Below are 20,313 nucleotides of genomic sequence, written 5' to 3'. Positions count from 1 at the left end.
TCCCCAAGTATTAGTAACCACAAGAAAGAAACAGATAAAACTTTCTTGTTAAAAGACAGAGATCAGCTGGGCATAATGGTACATGCTTGTTTTTTGTTTGTTTGTTTGTTTATTTGTTTTTTAATATGGATCATATTGAAAATGGCATACATTCAGAGTGTGCTTGGCACATCCTTGTAATCCCAGCATTTGGGAGGCTAAGACAGGAGGATCATGGTTCGCAGCCAACCTCAGCTACTTAGTGAGGCCCTTTGCAACTCAGTGAGACCCTGTTTCAAAATAAAGAATAAAAAATAGGGTGGGTATACCTTGGATGAATGACCCTGGGTTCCATCCCCAGACCCACACACACAAAAAAGACAGAGACCCTCTGGATTTTTTAAGGCCAACTATATTTGCTTATTGGTGTGTGAGTATGTTTATACCAAAATCAGTGCTACATGTCTGCTGTTTTTCTTTTTTTTTTCAGTACTGGGGACTGAACTCAAGGGCATTCTACCTCTGAACTACACACTCAGTGCTTTGTTGTTGTCCTTTATTTTGAACCAGGGTCTCACTAAGTTGTGGAGGGTGGAGACCACATCCGGCTCTATTGTCTGTATTCTTTTTTTTTTTCCTAGTACTGAGGATATAACTCAGGGGCATTCTACCTCTAAGCCATACCCCCTGCCCTATTTTGTATTCTTTATTTTGAAACAGGGTCTCACTGAGTTGCAGAGGGCCTCACTAAGCAGCTGGGGCTGCCCGCGAACCTCGATCCTCCGGTCTCAGCCTCCCGAGTGCTGGGATTACAAGTGTGCACCGCCACGCCCGGCTTACTGTCTGTATTCTTGATGACTGTCACTATGAAGGTCAGCATGGAGGGCTCTCAAAAGACACAGGACCACCACACGACCCAGCTGTAGAACTGAGGTCAGAATATATAGTGATACGTGAATCCATGTTTATAGCAGCATAATTCACAGTAGCTAAATTACAGAAGCAGCCTAGGAGTCCATCAAGAAATGAATGGAGCCGGGCGTGGAGGTGCACGCTTGTAATCCCAGCACTTGGGAGGCTGAGACCGGAGGATCGCAGTTTGTGGACAGCCTCCGGTACTTAGTGAGGCTTTCAGCAACTTAGTGAGACCCTGATTCCAAATAAAAAAATATAAAAGAGGTCTGGGAATGTAGCTGGGAGGTAGAAAGCCTCTGGGTTCCACCCCCAGTACCACCAAAAAATAAAAATAAATAAATAAAATAAATAATAGGGCAGGGGGTGTGGCTTGGAGGTCAAATGCGCCTTGGTTCCATCCCCAGACCCGAAAAAAAAAAAAAAAAAAGATGAATGGATAAAGAAAATGTAATTATACACAGTGAAATGTAGAAAAATGTATAGAACTAAAGAATAAGTGAGATCAGTCCAAGAAAGTCAAGGGTTATATGTTTTCTCTTGTATAAAGAAGCTAGAGAGAAATTCAGGAGAAAGCCCAGTGGAATCGTGGAAGGGGACTGGTAAGGGAAATGGGAAAGGAGGCTTGAGGAGACAGTTCAAATAATGCCATGCATTATATGAAGGTATCACTTCCAACCTCAGCAACATGAGGAGGCCAGAGGGAAAGACACCAAGTGCTGTGTGCACGTATCTTTCTATTACTCTGAACCTCGTTATGATGTTTAATTACAATTGACCAACAAAAGAATATTATTTTGTAAAAAGCAAGAAAAATGTGGTCCATACCCTCCTTTTGATCATGAGGGGGATACAGAAATGCCTTTGGCCATACCACAAACAGGACTGAACTACTGCAAAATGTAACAGTGGAGACAGAAACAAAGTATTACAGGAGCCCCTGGGGGAAATGCAAGAAGTGTGGACCAGAATAACCAGGGCCAGAGGGAGGGGTGTGGTGAGGAGCTTCTGGCCACTGTGTCACACACCTGTCACTCACCTGTAATCCCTGTACTTGGGAGGCTGAGTCAGAAGTTCATTTTCTCAACCAGCCTCAGCAACTTAGCGAGGCCCTCTACAACTTAACAAGACCCCATTTCAAAATACAAAATAAAACAGGGCTGGGGGTATAGCTTGGAGGTAGAATGTCCCTAGGTTTAATCCCCAGTACCACATACACACACATAAAAAGATTCAATAAATATACAGAATATATATAAACAAATGTATAAATATATATCCAATGGACCGTTTTATACTTCTATTGGTGCATTATAATTATATACACCACAGTGAATTTCAGAGAAGTGCGCACATGCAGGTACACGGCACTGGGTGTGTCCACCTCTGAGCCCCTCTCTGCTGCCCAACCCTCCCCATCATGTTAGATTGGTGCTGGTCCCTCCACACACACAGCGTTATTTGGACTGTTTCCTCCATGGCCTCTCCTTTTTCCCCTCAGCCACCCATCCTAGCCCTGCCACTCTTCTACAGGTCTCTCTCCTCATTTATCTGAAGGCCTTTTTCTTTCCTATTTTCTAGATCCACATATGAGAGAAAACATCCGACCCTTGACTTTCTGAGACAGGATGATCTTACTTAGCACAACCTTCCCCAGTTCATCCATTTTCCTGCAGCTGACATGATTTCGTCTTTCTTTATAGCAGAGAATACCATTGTGTATATAGACCACATTTTCTTTATCCATTATCTGCTGACACACACCTAGGTTGGTTTCATATTTTGGCTATTGTTATTGTGAAGAGTACCGCTATAAATGTGGATATATGCATGTTTTACTATAGAATTCCGACTTTAATTCTTTTGAAATAATACCAAGGAGTGATATGGCTGTGTCATAGGGTGGTTCCTTTTTTTTTTTTTTTTTTTTTTTTTAATTTGGTACTGAGAATTGAACCCAGGGGCATTCTACCTCTGAGCTACATCCCCCCATCCAATTTTTTATTCTTTATTTTGAAACAGGGTCTTACTAAGTTGCGGAAGGCCTAAGTAGCTGAGGCTGGCCGCAAACCTCAATTCTCCTGTCTTAGCCTCCCAAGTACTGGGATTACAAGTGTGCCACCCCGCCCGGTACATTTCTTTTCTCTTTTCTTTCTTTTTTTTTTGTGGTACTGAGGATGGAACCCAGGGGCATTCTACCTCCAAGCAACACCTCCAGCCCTATTTTTTATTCTTTATTTTGAAATCACAGGATCTCACTGAGTTGCAAAGGGCCTCACTAAGTAACTGAGGCTGTCCACGGACCTCTGTCCTGTCTCAGCCTCCCAGATGCTGGGATTGCAAGCATGCTCCACCACTCCAGGCTGCCAAGCCTGGTACATTTCTCGTCTTTTGACAAACTTTCATACAGATCTACAGTTGTACTTATAATTCTTCCAATAGTGTATAAGAACTCCTATTTCCCCTCAGTCTCCCTAGCATTTTATTACTGGTTGGGGGGGGGGGGTTCCTCTCTCTTCCTTTCTCTCTCTCTTTGTGGTACTGGAGATTTAATTAAGGGGCATTCTACTTTTGAGCTACACTCCCAGCCATATTTCTTTTCTTTCTTTTTCTTTTTTTTTTTTTCTTTGTAGTGCTGGAGATGGAACCCAGGGGCTTTCTACCTCTGGGTTATACTCCCAAATCTATTTTCTATTTTATTTGGAAACAGGGTCTCACTAAGTTGCTGAGAGCCTCACTAAGTAGCTGGCTTCGAACCTGCGTGATCCTCCTGACTCAGCCTCCCAAGTACTAGGATTACAAATATGTGCCACCACAGCCGGTCCCGGCCTGTGTGTGTGTGTGTGTGTGTGTGTGTGTGTGTGTGATACTCAGCCTCCCAAGTACTAGGATTACAAATATGTGCCACCACAGCCGGTCCCGGCCCGTGTGTGTGTGTGTGTGTGTGTGTGTGTGTGTGTGTGTGTGTGTGTTACTAGGGGTGGAACCCAGAGGCTTTCTACCTCTAGGCTATATATACTTCCAGACCTATTTTATATTTTATTTGGAAACAGAGTCTCACTAAGTTGCTGAGAGCCTCACTAAAGTAGCTGAGGCTGGCTTTGAACCTGTGTGATCCTCCTGTCTCCGCCTTCCAAGCATTGGGATTACAAGCCTGTGCCACCACACCCAGATGCCCTATTTTTTTTTTTAAAGGCCTTCTCACTGGGCATGATGGCACAGGCTTGTAATCCCAGCATTTGGGAGGCTGAAACAGGAGGATTGCAGTTCACGGACAGCCTCAGCTACTTAGTAAGGCCTTCCACAACTTTGTGAGACCCTGTTTCAAAATAAATAATAAAATATAAAGCAGGGGTGTAGCTCGGAGGTCAGTGCCCCTGGGTTCCATCCCCAGACTTGCAAAAAAAAAAAAAAAAAAAAAAAAAAAGGCCTTCTCTTTAACCAGGATTCTGCTATTGCATTTATTTACTTAATTTTGTTCATTCATTCATTCATTCATTTATTTTTTGCAGTACTGAGGATTGAACCCAGGGGCATTTTACCTCTAAGATACACCCCTAAGCCCCATTTTTTATTCTTTATTTTGAAACAGGATCTCACTAAGGCCTCATTTAGTAGCTGAGGCTGGCCATAAACCTGCCATCCTCCTGTCTTAGTCTCCCAAGTACTGGGAATACAAGCGTGTGTCATCACACCTGGCTCCCAGCACTATTTTTTATTCTTTATTTTGAAACAGGGTCGCACTAAGTTGCAGAGGGCCTCACTAAGTAGCTGAGACTGGCCGCAAACCTGCGACCCTCCTGTCTCAGCCTCCCAAGTACTGGGATTACAACTGAGCACCACCAGGCTGGGATTTTTGTTTGTATTCTTGATTGCCATTCTAACTGCAGTTAGATGGAATCTCAGTGTATTTTTTATTTGCAGTTTCCTGATTATTAAGGATGTTAAACACTTTTTCATACATGTATTGGCATTTAAATAAAGAGTACTGCTTCATCCAATAGAGGAAAGAGAAGGACATTCCAGAGAGGAGAATGAAGTTGACCATGCACCTGTCAGGTATCTGAAGCACAGCCAATATACAGACTCAAATTACATGGGAAACAGGTGAAAGAGAAAATACCAGGTCCAGAGAGAAGGGTTTGTGCAAAGGATCCGATGCTGCCTTATCTAACATGGGCACTAGCCTTCCACAGCCAAGTGTGATAGAAGTCAGTGAAGACGCCACACCATATGGAGGCACTGAGGGTGACTCTGTGTCAGCGTGGAGAGCGGAGGGGCGCTCCACTCTGGAATCTTCCTGCCTCAGCCTCCCAAGTACTGGGGTCACAGGCCCCTGCCACTGTGCCCAGCTTGAAGACATTTTTTCATGTGGAAAGGTTTGTATTCCTCAAGCACAAGAGGAAGAAGCGCCATTTTCCTCTTCTGAGCTTCTCCCTTTGCCTAACTGGGATTGTCAGCCAGCCTTGTGCCCATACGGTAGGGCAGGGAGGGCATCCACCTGCGACCACATCCTCGGTCTATGCTCGAAAGAGCCCGACACGAGGCAGTCAGGGTTCACAGAACACAGAAGGAGACCGGCTCCCAGGCAGCAGGTGAGATGGTGTCTGCCTCCTAGCCTTCACTTCCTGTGGCACTGCCACGCGCGTCCAGTGGACCCTCACCCTGCCCCGGGCACTGTGCTGGAACTGGAACACACGCAAGCAAGAGGACAGAAGAGGAGGCACAGGTCAGCAAGCCGCTGAAGTAATCCCGATGGGAACCCACTGGCCTTGAACCTACGATCCTCCTGTCTCAGCCTCCCATGTACTGATCACAAGCTTGCGTCACCACACCCGGATTTATTTTTATTTTGAAACAGGGTCTCTGCTAAGTTGCTGAGTCTGTCCTGGAACTTGTGTTCCTACTGTCTCAGCCTCCCAAGTATTGGAATTACAGGGGTGCACCACCACACCTGGCTGCAAACATATTTTTAAATAATGTATTCTCTCAAAAAGGTATTTAAAAATATATGTAGCCAGGTGTGGTGGTGCACGCTTGTAATCGCTGCGCTTGGGAGGCTGAGACAGGAGGATCACACAGGTTCGAAGCCAGCCTCAGCTGGTTTAAGAGACCCTGTTTCCAAATAAAATATAAAATAGGTCTGGGAGTATAGCCCAGAGGTAGAAGGCCCCTGGGTTCCATTCCCAGTACCACCAATATATATATATATATAAAAATATATGTAGTTTGTGTGGGGGAGAGAGTGGTGCTGGGGATTGAACCCAAGGACGTTCTACCTCTGAGCTACACCTAAGCCCGATTTTTTTTTTCTTTTCTTTTTGTACTGGGGTTCCTGGAAACCCCTCTACCTCCGGGTTACACTCCCAGACCTATTTTTGTATTTTTTATTTGAAAACAGGGTCTCTTAAGCCAGCAAGGCTGGCTTCGAACCAGCGCGATCCTCCTGTCTCCGCCTCCCAAGCGCAAGGATTACAAGCGTGCGCCACCATGCCCGGCTTATTTATTTTGAAACAGGGTCTCACTGAGTTGCAGAGGACCCATTAAGTAGCTGAGGCTGGTCGCAAATCGCAATCCTCCTGTCTCAGCCTCCTGAATGCTGGGTTCATGGGCCACCTGCCTCTATTCTATAGTTTTTGAAACATAAATCAGGGTCTAAGTTGTGGAGGGCCTTACTAAGTAGCTTAGGTGGGCCATGAACCTGCAACCCTCTTGTTTTAGCCTCCCAAGTACTGAGATTACAAAACCATGTGCCACCATGCTGGTTTATAGTTAAAATCGTATCACAGTCTGTGTCATTAAAAATAACGTGTTATATTCAAATTATACACGCCATTATTTCTTGTCACCTGCAATATTTTGGTAAAACTTTAAATAATACATATGCCAGGCATGGTGGTGCAAGCTTGTAATCCCAGTATTTAGGAGGCTGAGACAGGAGGATCACAGGTTCATGGCCAGCCTCTGCAATTTAATGAGACTCTGTTTCTAAATAAAAGAATAAAATAGGGCTAGGGCTATAGATCAGAATTATGTCTCTTAGTCCTATCCCTAGTACCAAAGACAAAATAAAGTATATATAATATCTCTGCATTACATATGAATGTGTAGGTACACATTTCTTAAGCAGTACATCGAGAGCCAGGTGTGGTGGTGCAGGCCTGTAATCCCAGTACTTGGGAGGCTGAAACAAGGAGAATCACAGGTTCAAGGATACCCTTGGCAAGCAGTGAGACTCTCACCAACCTAGCAAGACCCTGTTTTAAAATAAAAATAAAACAGGACTGGGGGTGTAGTTCAAAGGTAGAATGCCCCTGGTACCACCAAAAAAAAAAAAAAAAAAGAAGAAGAAGAAGAAGAAAAAGAAGTACATCTAGAAATAAATAGCCTTTCATTTCTTTTCTTTTTTTCTTTTTGCAGTACCGGGGGCATTCTACCTCCAAGCTACACTCCCAGCCCTATTTTTTATTAAAGGTTACCTTAATTCTAAATTGTAATGCTGAAACCCCAAGTGCAGTCAGGCCCCCCTGGAGAGTGCACAGGGCGACAGCCAGTGTTCCTTACAAGCCTGACACCCGGCAGGGCACAGTCAACACACCATCACTGCCCGTGAAGGCCTTCCACTCAGTAGGGATGAGAAGGGAGAGACTGCAAAAAGGGAAACTTTGAATTTTTTAATATTTATTGGTACTGGAGATTGAACCTAGAGGCATTCTACCTACAAGCTACATCTCCAGCCCTATTTAAAAAAAAAAAAAAACAGGGTCAATAAGAGTCTCAATACTTGCAGGGGCTGTCTTGACCCTTCCTTCTTCCATCCACCTATCTCAGCCTCCCAAGTACTGGGATCAGTAGCATGTACCTCCAGGCCTGGCTAAAGGGAAACTTTTTTTTTTTGGTGGTACTGGGGATGAAACCCAGGGGCATTCTACCTCTGAGCCCTATTTTTTATTCTTTATTTTGAAACAGTGTCTTACCAAGTTGCAAAGAGCCTCACTAAGTAGTTGAGGCTGTCTGCCAATCGATCCTCTTGTTCCAGCCTCCCGAATGCTGATTATGAACATGCGCTACCATGCCCAGCTTAGGGAAACTCTTAATACTTGCAAACAATGGCAATGTTGTTATATTCTTATTTGCAGACAAGAATATCTAACAACTTCCATTTCCCTTCTCTCCCAGCATAATCAAAGTCTTATGTTGCGCAAAGAAAGGCTTTCAGATTGCTGCATGATCTATTTCTATTTTAATGGCAATGCTTAGCAAAGCCTAGGAAAAGATTGTTTCAATTCATTTCAAAAATAACTCCCATTCAGTATAAGATGAGGTTTTTCACACTTCTGAATTTGTTTTATTTACTTGACAATGAAGATGGTTTAGCATAGAAATAAAGCATTTTCTTAGTGATTTTTTTGGTTTAGTAAAGATGCAGAACTGATGAGCTATTAACAAAAATGAAATTGCTGGCCTCAAAAAGGAAAAGCTTACCCTAGCCTTCCACAAGGGCATGGTGTCAGGTCTAGATCTTAGCCCAGAGAAAATGTGGCTCAAATCAAACCTTTGACATAGAGACTGGCAACGTCTCTCCAGGTACTTACCGATCCGTAGAGCTCCCCCTTCTCGTTCATCCCGAGGTAGAGTCCACTGTCCACACCCCGAATGCTCACTAGGCCCACTGCTATACTGATAAATTCCAGAATGCCTATAAGACAAACAGCAAGAGCAGAGGAAGGTTAGAACACAGAGCCACATCACAAGAGGAAACAGCCCAGCTCCCAGCCTGGGTAACTTCACACCAGAGAAGCAACTCCTCACTTGGGAGGTTAAAACAGAAGAATCCGAGGTTTGAAGACAGCCTCAAAAACTTAGCGAGACCCTGTCTCAAAGCAAAAAATTAAAAATACAACTAGGAGTAGAGGCAGAATGTCCTTGGGTTTATTTTATTTTTATTTTTATTTTTTCGGTGGTACTGGGGTTCCTGGAAGTCCTTCTACCTCCGGGCTACACTCCCAGACCTATTTTATATTTTGGAAACAGGGTCTCTTAACGCCAGCGCTGGCTTTGAACCTGCCCGATCCTCCTGTCTCCGCCTCCCAAGCACAGGGATTACAAGCGTGTGCCACCACACCCGGCTTGTCCTTGGGTTTAAATGTCCACTACCCCCACCCCCACCCCCACATAAAGCAACATCTCTTAAAATCACTGCCTGAAAGAACTGAGTTTTAACTAAATTCTATCTCATCATATGCGTGTGTGTGTGTGTTTCAGTACTGGGATTGGAACCCAGGGGCATTCTACCTCAGAGCAGAACTACTTTTATTCTTTTTCTTTTCTTTTTTTTATTTATTTATTTTTTTTTGGCAGTATTTGGGATGGAATCCAGGGGCATTCTACCTCCAAGCTACCAAGCTACATCCCTGGTCCTATTTTATATTCTTTTATTCTTTCTTTCTTTCTTTCTTTCTTTCTTTCTTTCTTTCTTTCTTTCTTTATTTTGGTGGTACTAGGGTTCCTGGAAGCCCTTCTACCTCCAAGCTACACTCCAAGACCTAATATATATATATATATATATATATATATTTTTTTTTTTTTTTTAAATAGGGTTTCTTAAGCCAGAGAGGCTGGCTCCAAACCAACACGATCCTCCTGTCTCTGCCTTCCAAGCACAGGGATTACAAGCATGTGCCCCCGGCTATTCTTTTTATTTTTTGAAACAGGGTCTCACTGAAGTGTGAAGGGCCTTCTACTTTGTAAACATGGGTCTTTTGAGATGGTAGTATGGATGGGAAATGGGGAACTTGGTTGAGTCTCAGTCTAAACAATCCTATATATATTATTTATATTATATATAAAACATATTATAAATAATCATATATATATATATATATATATAAAATTAGTGAAACTATCAATACTATCAATACCAATTTCAAAGGAAGCAGGGTGGGGTCCAGAGGGAACCGCACCAGGTGCTGTGTTCAGATTCTATCACACTGAACTTCAATATGGTGATAGTTATACTGCACCAATAAAAATATACTTAAGAGCTAGGCATGATGGTGCCTGCCTATAATCCCAGTACTTGGGAGGCTGAAATAGGAAGATCACAGCCTCCACAACTTAGCAAGACCCTAAGACGCTGTTCTACCTGGGTTCAATCCCCAGTATGAGAGAGAGAGAAGGAGGAGGAGAAGGAGAAGGAGAAAGAGAAGGAGGAGAAGGAGAAGGAGGAGAAAGAGAAGAGGAGGAGGAAGAGGAGAAGAAAGAAAGAAGAGAAGAGAAGAGGGAGAGAAGAGGAGAGAGATTAAGTACTCTTGTATAGGTGTTTTGACCCTGGACTCCCAGCTCTAGAGCTGGGGAATAAACGTATTAAACAGAAGGGAAAAAAAAATTAGTATTTACACAGTTCATAAAATGTTCCATTCAAAGCCAGGCGTGGTAGCACATGCTTGTAATCCCAGCATTTGGGAGGCTGAGCCTAAAGGATTGCAGTTTCCAGACAGCCTTAGCTACTTAGTGAGGCCCTCTGCAACTTAGTGAGACCCTGTCTCAAAATAAAGAATAGAAAATAGGGCAGGGGGTGTGCCTCAGAGGTCAAATGCCCAGGGTTCCATCCCCAAACCCACAGGAAAAAAAAAAAAAAAAAATCCGTTCCAGAGAATGGTTTTTAACATCTCTCAAAAAAAAATAAGAGTATGAGATGTTAATGAAAGCCTTGAAGCCTTGACTGCTTTAGACATAAAATCATCCAGCTCTCAATTGTATAACTTTATTGAATTCCCTCTGAAAAAATAAAACAGCCTACATACCTCCCAAATATCTCTGCTTAAAGTATTGATTTCTGCTTATCTAAACTCAAAGTGATAGCTAAGCAATTAAGAGAGCACAATATTTTGGAGGGAGATGCTGCTTCTGAAAATGCTCTTGATTTAAAATAGGCATGAGAAGCCACACCCCCAAATCAAATCCACACAGTGATCTTTTATTTCCTTCTTAGACCCTTGCTTACCTCGCTAAGAATACCAACACCTAAGCTGGCATAAATCCAGAGTTTTATGGCCACACAACAGCCGCTTCAATTTCTCTCACTGCACTGTTGTTTCAAGACAACTGCCCACAGGACATGCAGGGCACTGCTAATATTCTTCATGCTCAGCCAGATTTCCCTGTTTTGTTATAAATTAAAGTGCTACCCTTTGCGTATACCTGGCATTGGTGCATACCCAAAAACTGAGTTCTCATTTTAATAACACTGCCAAATACTGAAAAAAATTTACTTACATTCAAGAGTTGAGGGGGGGGGGAAACTTAGGTAACACTGCTGTAGTCAGCCTCATGTGACTAATAAAAAAGCACTTACACAGATTTTTAAACAATTAATTCTTCAACTCTCACAAAATAAGATTGTGCTGCAGTCAAATGAAGGCAATAGCTACAGAACTCTCATAAAGCGAAGGATGAACTCAGAAGGAAACTCTACTCCAAGGTGATGAAAAAAAAAAAGAAGTGCTAATTCTTCCCAAAATATATCCCTGATGTTTCTATAAGCATAAAATGTTATAAATTATATCCTGCTTTGGTGTAACAGAATATCTACCTGCACATGTCCGCTTACTTATTGTGGTAGCATGTGAAAACTTTCATGGAAACAGCATCAAGAGAAATTACAAGCTGGGCGTGGTGGCGCACGCTTGTAATCCCAGCATTCGGGAGGCTGAGACCTGGAGGATCACGGTTCGCAGACAGCCTCAGCTACTTAGTGAGGCCCTCTGCAACTCAGTGAGACCCGGTTTCAAAATAAAGAATAAAAAACAGGGAAGGGGGTGTAGCTCGGAGGTCAAATGCCCCTGGGTTCCATCCCCAGACCCACAAAAAAAAAAAAAAAAAAAAGAGAGAAATTACAAATGAGGGTCTGAATCTAATAACCGATCACACACGGAAGGCACATCTAAAGCACGCCAATTCATGCCCAGCCTCCCTCACAAAGAATCGAACGGGAGGACAGATGCAGGATCCTACGCTCCATTTCACAATAGGTGCGCTCATTTTATATCGTGTACCAGTTCAAACTCTCATGATGCAAAATGATCGAGATTGTGGCATCTTATTACTATTATGAGTCTTGCATACATGAAGCTTTTTTGTTACCCAAAAGCACACCACAATCTAGGTCACACTCCTGAAATTAGCAAAAGGAATCAATTCATATCCAATTTTCCCTGTAACATAAAATGCAGGACACATTTTGCCCCATTGAGAGCTGAACGATTTATTGCACTGGGCCAATGAGGCAAGGTTTAATCCTACAGCTACAGGAAATGGCAGCCTCCAAGAGCGTGTGATGATCCATCTCCTCTGAACACAAGCGGCTCTGAGAACTAGGGTCTGAGCCAACGTTGTCCATCAGGTCCCACAAAGAAACAAAGAATTGGATTTCATAAAACTGTTTTCCTGCTTGGTCTACAGGACACCAAGAACAGTAACAACAACAATAATGATCATAACAGCTAGAATTCTTGAGACCGATTCTTTGGCCTTCTCTCATTCTACCCTTGGGACAACCCTAGGCATTACAGGGTTTTAATATCCAGTGTGCAAATGGGGAAAGTGGTATCCCAAAGGTTGAATAACTTGCACCAGCCAGGCATGGTGGCACAAACCTGTAATCCCATTATCTGGGAGGCTGAAACAGGAGGATCACAGGTTCAAGACCAGTCTCAGCAACTTAGTGAGACACTGTTACCAAACAAAAACTAAAATAGGGATGTGGGTATAGCTCAGAAGTAGAAGTATCTGAGTTTAATCCCAGTACTACCAAGAAAGATAGAAAGAACAGCTGGACATGATGGCACATGCCTATAATCCCAGTACTTGGGAGGCTGAGAAAGGAGAATCCCAGGTTTAAAATCAGCCTCAGCAACCTAGCAAGACCCTGTTTTATTTTTATTTTTTTATTTTTTTGGTGGTACTGGGGGTGGAACCCAGAGGCTTTCTACCTCCGGGCTATACTCCCAGACCCATTTTTTTATATTTTATTTGGAAACAGGGTCTCACTAAGTTGCTGAGAGCCTCACTAAGTAGCTGAAGCTGGCTTCGAACCTGAGCGATCCTCCTGTCTCAGCCTCCCAAGTGCGGGGATTACAAGCGTGCGCCACCACGCTCGGCTCAAGACCCTGTTTTAAAAACAAAATATATGCCAGGCATAGTGGCGCACACTTGTAATCTCAGTCCTTGGGAGGCTGAGACAGGAGGATCACAGGTTTGCAGTCAGCCTCAGCAACTTGTGAGGCCCTCTGCAACTTAGTGAGACCTTGTTTCCAAATAAAGAATAAAAATAGGGCTGGGGGTGTAACTCAGAGGTAGAATGCTCCTGGGTTTGATCCCTAGTTCCAATAAATAAATAAATAAATAAATAAGGGCTGGAGATGTAGCTCAGAAGTAGCATGCTCCTTGGTCTAATCCCCACTATCAAAAAGTAAATTAAAAGAAAATAAGGGCTAGGGATGTAGCTCAGAGGTAGAATGTCCTTGGGTGGTTCAATCTCCAGTATAAAAAAATTAAAAAAAAAAAAAACTTGCACCAAGCGAGCGGACCCCAGAGCTTCTTCTTAACTATTATGTATGTCTTCTACTTGGCTTTACCTTTTTTGTGTATTTGTGATCTCTGTACTTTTCATATAGCAAAGTTCTAAACTTACAATTATTATATAACTTGGAAATATCTATGTTGAGTTTTATCTGGTATTGATAAGACTGCTGAAATACATATACATTCGCTTGTTCATTCAAGAAACTAGTATTGAGGAACTATTATGAGACAACACCACACCATTTGCTGAATATATAAAAATTATTAACATCTCGCCTGGGCCTTATACCCTCAGACTGCTCACCAACTACAGCAGTTCAGCCTGCCTGCAGGGGTATATCTCAGAAGTAGATGTCCCTGGGTTTAATCCCAGTACCACCAAGAAAGATAGAAAGAATAGCTGGACATGATGCCTATAATCCCACCAGGGCCAAGTGGCACACGCCAGCTACTCAGGAGATTGAGGTAAAATCCTTGAAAGCGTATAGATGGTTTTCTCCTATACACACACATCTATGATAAAGCCTAACTTATAAATCAGGCACTATAAGGGACTAATGACTAATAAAACAATGAAAATAATACACTACAGTAAAGTAATAGAAAACTTATGAGTTATTTATTTCTTGAATTTTCCATTCTCTATTTTCAGACCCTAGTCTGGCCATAGGGAACTGAGACTGCAGATGAAGGGACCACTGTAATAGGCATAAAAGCAAACAAACAACTCCAGCAGAAGTGCAGGTCTGGGAGGTATTGAAAGGCGGGCGGGTCATTCCGTCAGGGGAAGGCAAGTCAGAGAGGAAGCTGGTGTGTGTTTGGGGGGGAAATACCTGAGATACTTCTCTGGGGAGCCATCTGAGCAAAAAGAAAGATCTAGTGACCCCAGGTGGAAAGGCCTTCATCACCTTTCCAACTACCTCCACCATATCTCTGCAGCTCCCTAAAATCAGAGTGCCAAAGGTCAGCCCAGATTTTTATGAGGTCACCTCAGTGATCCAAGGGCAAGAAGACCTGCGTGTGAGTCACAGCCCTCTCCCACACCCGGGAGCACCACTGCTGTGAGGTCAGGGAGACCTGGCAGCGAGGCCCCACCCACCCACACGGGACTCCTTAACATTCCTGGTACCATCTTGTCCGCAGTGAACTCTACATCCGCAGCCAGGTCACCAAGCTGGAGCCAAGCGGTGCTCCACCTGTCCTCCCTGAACACAACCCTCCACACAGCCGGCACCCCAAAGATGCATGAAGCATGCTGGGCAGCATAGAAAGTGCTGGGTCAGTGCGACTTCACGGGGACAAGGATGCTTGGAAGTTTAACCAGCAAGGGGAGAGGATCAGAAAGAGGAGACGGAAGGAGGAAGCAGGCCACGGTGTGTAAGACTAAAACTGCGGCCACACCAAGACAGCTCAGAAGGGCCACGGTAAGGGGAATGATGGCGTAGCAGGTCAGTGACGAGGGCCGCCTCTCCATTCTCTTCCACTGCAATCAACAGTTCCAAATGAGGATGTGGTCACTGGGCCTCATGGGGTCTGACGGGGCCCAGCAGTGTCCCTGGACCAGAGGCCAGGTCTGTGCTTAACTACTACAGCAAATGGCCACATCCGACCTTTGTCCTTGCCCCAGGCTCGCTGGTGGTTAGTGACTAGCCCCAGAGCTGATGGGGCTTCTCTGGCCCAAGTGGGCCACTAATCTCACACCAGCCCAGCCTGGGAGAGCCCATGGGTGTGTGCTGGTCCCTACTCTCCAGGCCGTGACAAGGCCAGCCATAAGAAGTTGGAGGGAACAGACAGAAGCTGCTGTGCCCTGGCCCACATCAGACAGCTGTCCAACCTCAAAGCTCTCCACACTGAACACAGACAGCCTCTGCACACAAGAGAAACATTTACACCAGGGCCAAGTGGCACATGCCAGCTACTCAGATTGAGGTAAAATCCTTGTGCACATGAATTCAAGGCCAGACTGGGTAACATAGTGACCCTGTCTATTAAAACACACACACACACACACACACACACACACACACACACATCACACACAACCATGGAGAGAGGCTTGAAATGAAGCTGTCAAAAGTTGATTAGCCAAGCATAATCCCAGTGCTTGAGAGGCTGAAACAAGAGGATCTCAGGTGGAGGCCAGCCTCAGCAACTTAGTTAAGACCCTCTTTCAAAATAAAAAGGGCTGGGTGTAGCTCAGAGGTAGAATGTCACTGGGTTCAGTCCCCAGTACCAAAAAAACGGCCCGCCCTGCTGTGCTTGGGGCTCACCCACAGAAGCTCATCCATGGCAATGACCTGAGAGCCTGCTGCCACCACGGCCAGCGAGTTCACTCAGGTAAAGACAGGCTCAACAGGACGTGGAGCCCAGGGGTTTTCAAGAATCTGAACCAAGCCTAAAAATAGCCCCTAAAATGGCCAGCGTCTCCCCCAGTGAGACACGATATGGAGAACAGAACATTTTTAAAGTGCAAAATCCTGAAAATGACTTCCTTTCATTTAAAACACACACACCATATTTCTCCCTTCTAATACAACCTCCATCTGATACCTGACTCACTTCGAATGTGGGGTGCTGGCCTGGGCTTCCGATGAATCCCAGCACCACCACCCACACCCCAGGCCCAGCATTCACACCTTTGTCTTCTTCTTCCTTCTTTTTCTTCTCTTCCTTTCCCCTTTTACCAGTAGGGATAGAACCCAGGGCCATTCAACCTCTGAGCCATCTCTCTTTATTTTTCTATTTTGAAACAGGGTCTTGCTAGGTTGCTGAGAGTCTGGTCTCCAACCTGGGATCCTCCTGATTCTCCTCCCAAGTACTGGGATTACAGTTGTGTGCCACCATGCCAGGCTTAGCGTTCACTTTTTTTTTTTTTTTTTTTTTGGTGGTACTGGGGTTCCTGGAAGCCCTTCTGAAGACCTCCGGGCTACACTCCCAGACCTATGACCTATTTTTTATATTTTTATTTGGAAACAGGGTCTTAAGCCAGCGCGGCCGGCTTCGAACCTGCGCGATCCTCCTGTCTCCGCCTCCAAAGCGCGGGGATTACAAGCGTGCGCCACCACGCCCGGCTGCGTTCACTCTTATGTGGCTCTACATTACTATTGCCCCAGCTGGTTTTCTGCTCACATTTCCCCCCTCCCCTAGCAAATCTGGAGGGCCTTAAAGGTGAATGTATATTAACATATATGCACACACGCACAAATGAAAGGCCTTGCTCCCCCGGCCCGTTACCCGGGAAAACGCTCTTCAGCTGCTCTCCGGGCCCACCCTTTCCTCCATCACCCTCCCCCGCCAAGGAAAACACAGAAGGACCCTCAAGGTCCCGTCTAGTGTCCCTGCACCAGGACCCCCTCGCCCCCACGTCCCCGCACCGACGCTGCAGAGTCGCCGCCAAGCTCGCCCGCAGCTGCAGTCACCTGCGGCTGCCCGGGGGCGGCGGCGGCGACGATCACCCCGGCCCCTTCCCTTCCGCCGCTCCGCCGCAGGCAGAAGACGCGCCTTCTATTTTAATCAAGGTGCAAGGCCGCCCGACACACAGCTCCCCGGCAGCGGGGGGCGACGGCGAGCCCCCCAGCGAGGAGGCGGCGCGGGCGGGAGGAGGGCGGAGGTGGCCGCGGCGCGGGCGCCAGGTGCGCAGGGCTGCCGCAGCCCCGGCCGGCCGCGGGGTCCTAGCGCCGGGCGGCTCGCGGGGGGGGCGGGGGGAGGCCCCCGCGCGCCGCAGAGGTTGCTAATATTGGGACCTGCCGCAGCGGCAGCAGCGGGAGACCGCGGCGCTGCCGTCACCCGCGGGGCCCGCTCCGCGCCGCAAACGGATGAGACTTAAATAACCCTCCCTCCCCGCCCCCACTGCGCAAGCCAGCCCCCCACTAGCTCCGTCCACGCGAGGGTGAGTGGCGCGGCGGACCTGCCACGGCGGGGCCGGCCCGGGCTTCCGCTCCCCCCGCCGCAGCCCCCGCGCCCCGGCCGGCGAGCCCGGGCAGCCATGTCACTTCCTCGGCGACACCTTCTGCAGCCCCGGGGCCGCGGAGGGCGGAGGGCGAGCTTTTGGTGTCCCGGCCCCTCGGCGACCTCGCGAGCCCTCGCCGGCCCCCGCGGCACTTAGTGAATTTCTGACGACTCGATCGGTGGCGTGACAAACGTCCTATCCTAAAGGTGACTGCATCAAAAAGCAGGAAAGGCCGGGGGGGGGGCGCGTGGCGGAGCCGCAGGGGCGCCTCGTGACTGCTCCGCCGCCCGAGCCGCCTCGGCCGCCCCCCGCCGGCCCCCGCCCGCCCCGCGGCGAACAATAGCCGCCCTCCGCCGCCCTTTGTCCCCGCGCCCGCCGCCCTGCGAGGCCCCCGACCCACCCCCGCTCGGCCCCGGGCTCCGCCAGGCCGGCCCGCGCTCGCGAGGGGGGGGCACCGCCTGGGCTGGGCTGCGACCCCCGTCCGGCGCCGCAGCCCTCCCGCCGCAAACCCCGCGCTGCCGCGGCTGTCAGCCCCACGGACCCACACTCACACACAAAGGGCGCGCCGGGCGAGTGCCCGGCAAGGACGGCAACGCGACTCCCCGCGGCGGCCAGCGGGCGTCGCCCGGGTCTGCCCCCCACCCCGCGTTTCCGCAGCACCTAGGGCGCGCCGAGCCCGCCGGAAAGGGAGCCAAAAGCCGAGCGCGTTTAGGACCGCGCGGAGCCGCCCGGCGCGCCGGCCGGCTGCGGAGCCCGCACCTGCCGGCGAGCGCGGGAGGCTGGGGACCGGCCGCGCACCTGGCCGCCCGGCCGACCCCGGCCGCTGGCCCGCCTCGCCAGCTCTCCACCCTCGCCGCCCGCCGCCTGTGGTTCTGCCAGCGGTCGCTGAGCTCGGGCTGTCCTTAAAGCGGCCAGCTGGAAAAGCACTTTTAACAAAGTTTAGCGTCCCCCATGCAACGATCAGAGGCTACGCTGAGTCCTGAGTGGGGCGCGGGGGGACAGCTACGCCTTTGCCGAACAATTGCATGGCAAAGAGCTTTAACTTTTTTTTATTTTCAGCAAGGGGAGACGGCTGGAGAAATTTTTACTAGGTTCGGCTTTGGGCTCTGGCTCCGCTGAGATCAAAAGGAGCGACTCCAGGGCCGGGGTATCTGGAACCGTCCTCATCCCAGGCCCGGCCTCCTCACCTGGCCTCGCCCACAGGCCGCAGAGCAAAGCCTGTGCTTTAGGTTGGGTTCGACATCTGGTATTCAAGCACGAGGAGGAAAGTCGCCACGGGACTTTGCCTTTTTACGACCTATTTTAAGTGTTGTCAGGTGGGTTCGCTCAGAACTTAACTCCTTCCAACAGAATGGATGCCCAAACTGCCGGGTTTTTGTTTTTTTTTAAAGTAAGGGTGGGGATTAAGACGGCTCCCACCCGGATGGAGACCGCGTCGGCTGACTTGGTGCTGCAAGACTAAGGGTGCCCAGCAGGCACGTGTGTGCAGCATCAAGGGGACAAGTCACCTCCCTCCAGTCTCCAGCCCTCGGTGCTGAGTCACAAGTACCCTCCCCAGAAAACGAACTCCTCAGAATGCCCTTTAAAATGAGCTCGCAGCTTCTGCACGCGGATGCACACACTCACACCAGAAAGCCACACTGGGCTGCACGCCCTGGACATTAAAAAGCAGAGAGTATAACTTGGTGGCTAGAGGAGGCGCACCCCTGAGGAAGCCTCTGCCCCTTCCCAAGCCATTCTCCCTAAGGCTTCCGGCCCTGCAAAGCTCAGAGTCCAAAATAGGACTCGAGCCCTCCCAGCCCAGCAGCCAGCCAGCATCCTTCGCCGAGGGAGCCTCCAGAAAGCCCCGCACGATTGGGGACTAAAGAGTATAGCCAATTTACAAGTCAAGCAGAATACTTAGTAGAGGAAAAGGGAGCAGTCTGAATCTGGGCACAGAGTACCCACTGCCTTGAGGAAACTGGACGCATTGCAAGTTCTTAGTAGTTAATGGTTAAAGCTTTAAAGTCGTGGAATCCGTCCATTCAAAAGAAACTTCCTAAACCATAGCTTGCCCTATATCTGATGCAAAAAACTAGAGACTGGTATTACCATTAATCAGGCCCCTTCCCTTAAAAAAAAAAACAAAAAAAAAAAAACACCTTCGAGTGTGGACTTGTGCCTGTGCCAGGCGCAGAGCTGCAATTCCGGAGGCATTCTTTCCCCATGAGCTGACAAGACAGCAGAGGAGAGAAAAGGAGAGGTCCCTTCCCGCATCCCCGGCCCAGTGCGAAGGTACCGCGGCACGGACACCAAAGGGTTAACGGCGTACCCACCGAATCGGCTGTGGTCTTTCCGGGTTCCCTGGATAGTGCCGTTGGGGAAGATCTCTAAGTGAAATCCAGTCCTGCAGTAGAGCTGCCTCCGCCTGAGAATCCCCTTTAAATGGTCCAAGTCCGTGACTGCGGGCCCCCTGGGGAGCCCCCCTGCTTCGGACTGGCCCAGGTGGTCACTTAACAAGACCGGGCTGTCCACCGGCAACACGGGCACATTCCCAAACGGTACCGCATCCTGCACGCCGAAATAGTTCCCAACTTCACCTAAGGGAGCCATCAGAAGACGCGGCTTTCGGAGCACACGAATAAACAATAATGATGGTGTGGACCCAGGAGATACTAGGCGAGGTATATCCAACTCCCTTCCCTTACTGCAGTTGCAGAGAGAGAAAAAGAGGGGGAAAAAAGGTTCTTTTCTTCAATCCATTAAATGCATAAATAAAAGTAATCTGCCGTTTCACTGGCACCGGTTCAAGGTCAAACCACTGATAGCCCAAGAAACCACCACTTTATAATCGCACACTGACACATCGAGAACGTATCTCTGTATCTCTATCGATAGATCCCCAGCTC

General features: G+C 47.7%; 1 protein-coding gene across 1 annotated transcript in view; it reads right to left on the bottom strand.

The window, feature by feature from the left end:
• FGF9 (fibroblast growth factor 9) overlaps positions 1-20,017 on the bottom strand; it is a gene marked incomplete at both ends in the record, with an annotated part of 43,155 nt that extends 23,138 nt beyond the window's left edge. The window contains 2 exons of the mRNA XM_080689844.1: positions 8,487-8,590; positions 19,741-20,017. Of these exons, the coding sequence (XP_080545970.1) occupies positions 8,487-8,590; positions 19,741-20,017 (381 nt within the window). The remainder of the gene's footprint in view (positions 1-8,486; positions 8,591-19,740) is intronic.
• Between the last annotated feature and the right edge of the window lie 296 nt (positions 20,018-20,313).

The sequence above is a fragment of the Muscardinus avellanarius genome (genome assembly GCF_963383645.1).
Source record: "Muscardinus avellanarius genome assembly, chromosome: 2".
NCBI lineage: Eukaryota > Metazoa > Chordata > Mammalia > Rodentia > Gliridae > Muscardinus > Muscardinus avellanarius.
This window is presented reverse-complemented; position numbering and strand designations above follow the sequence as displayed.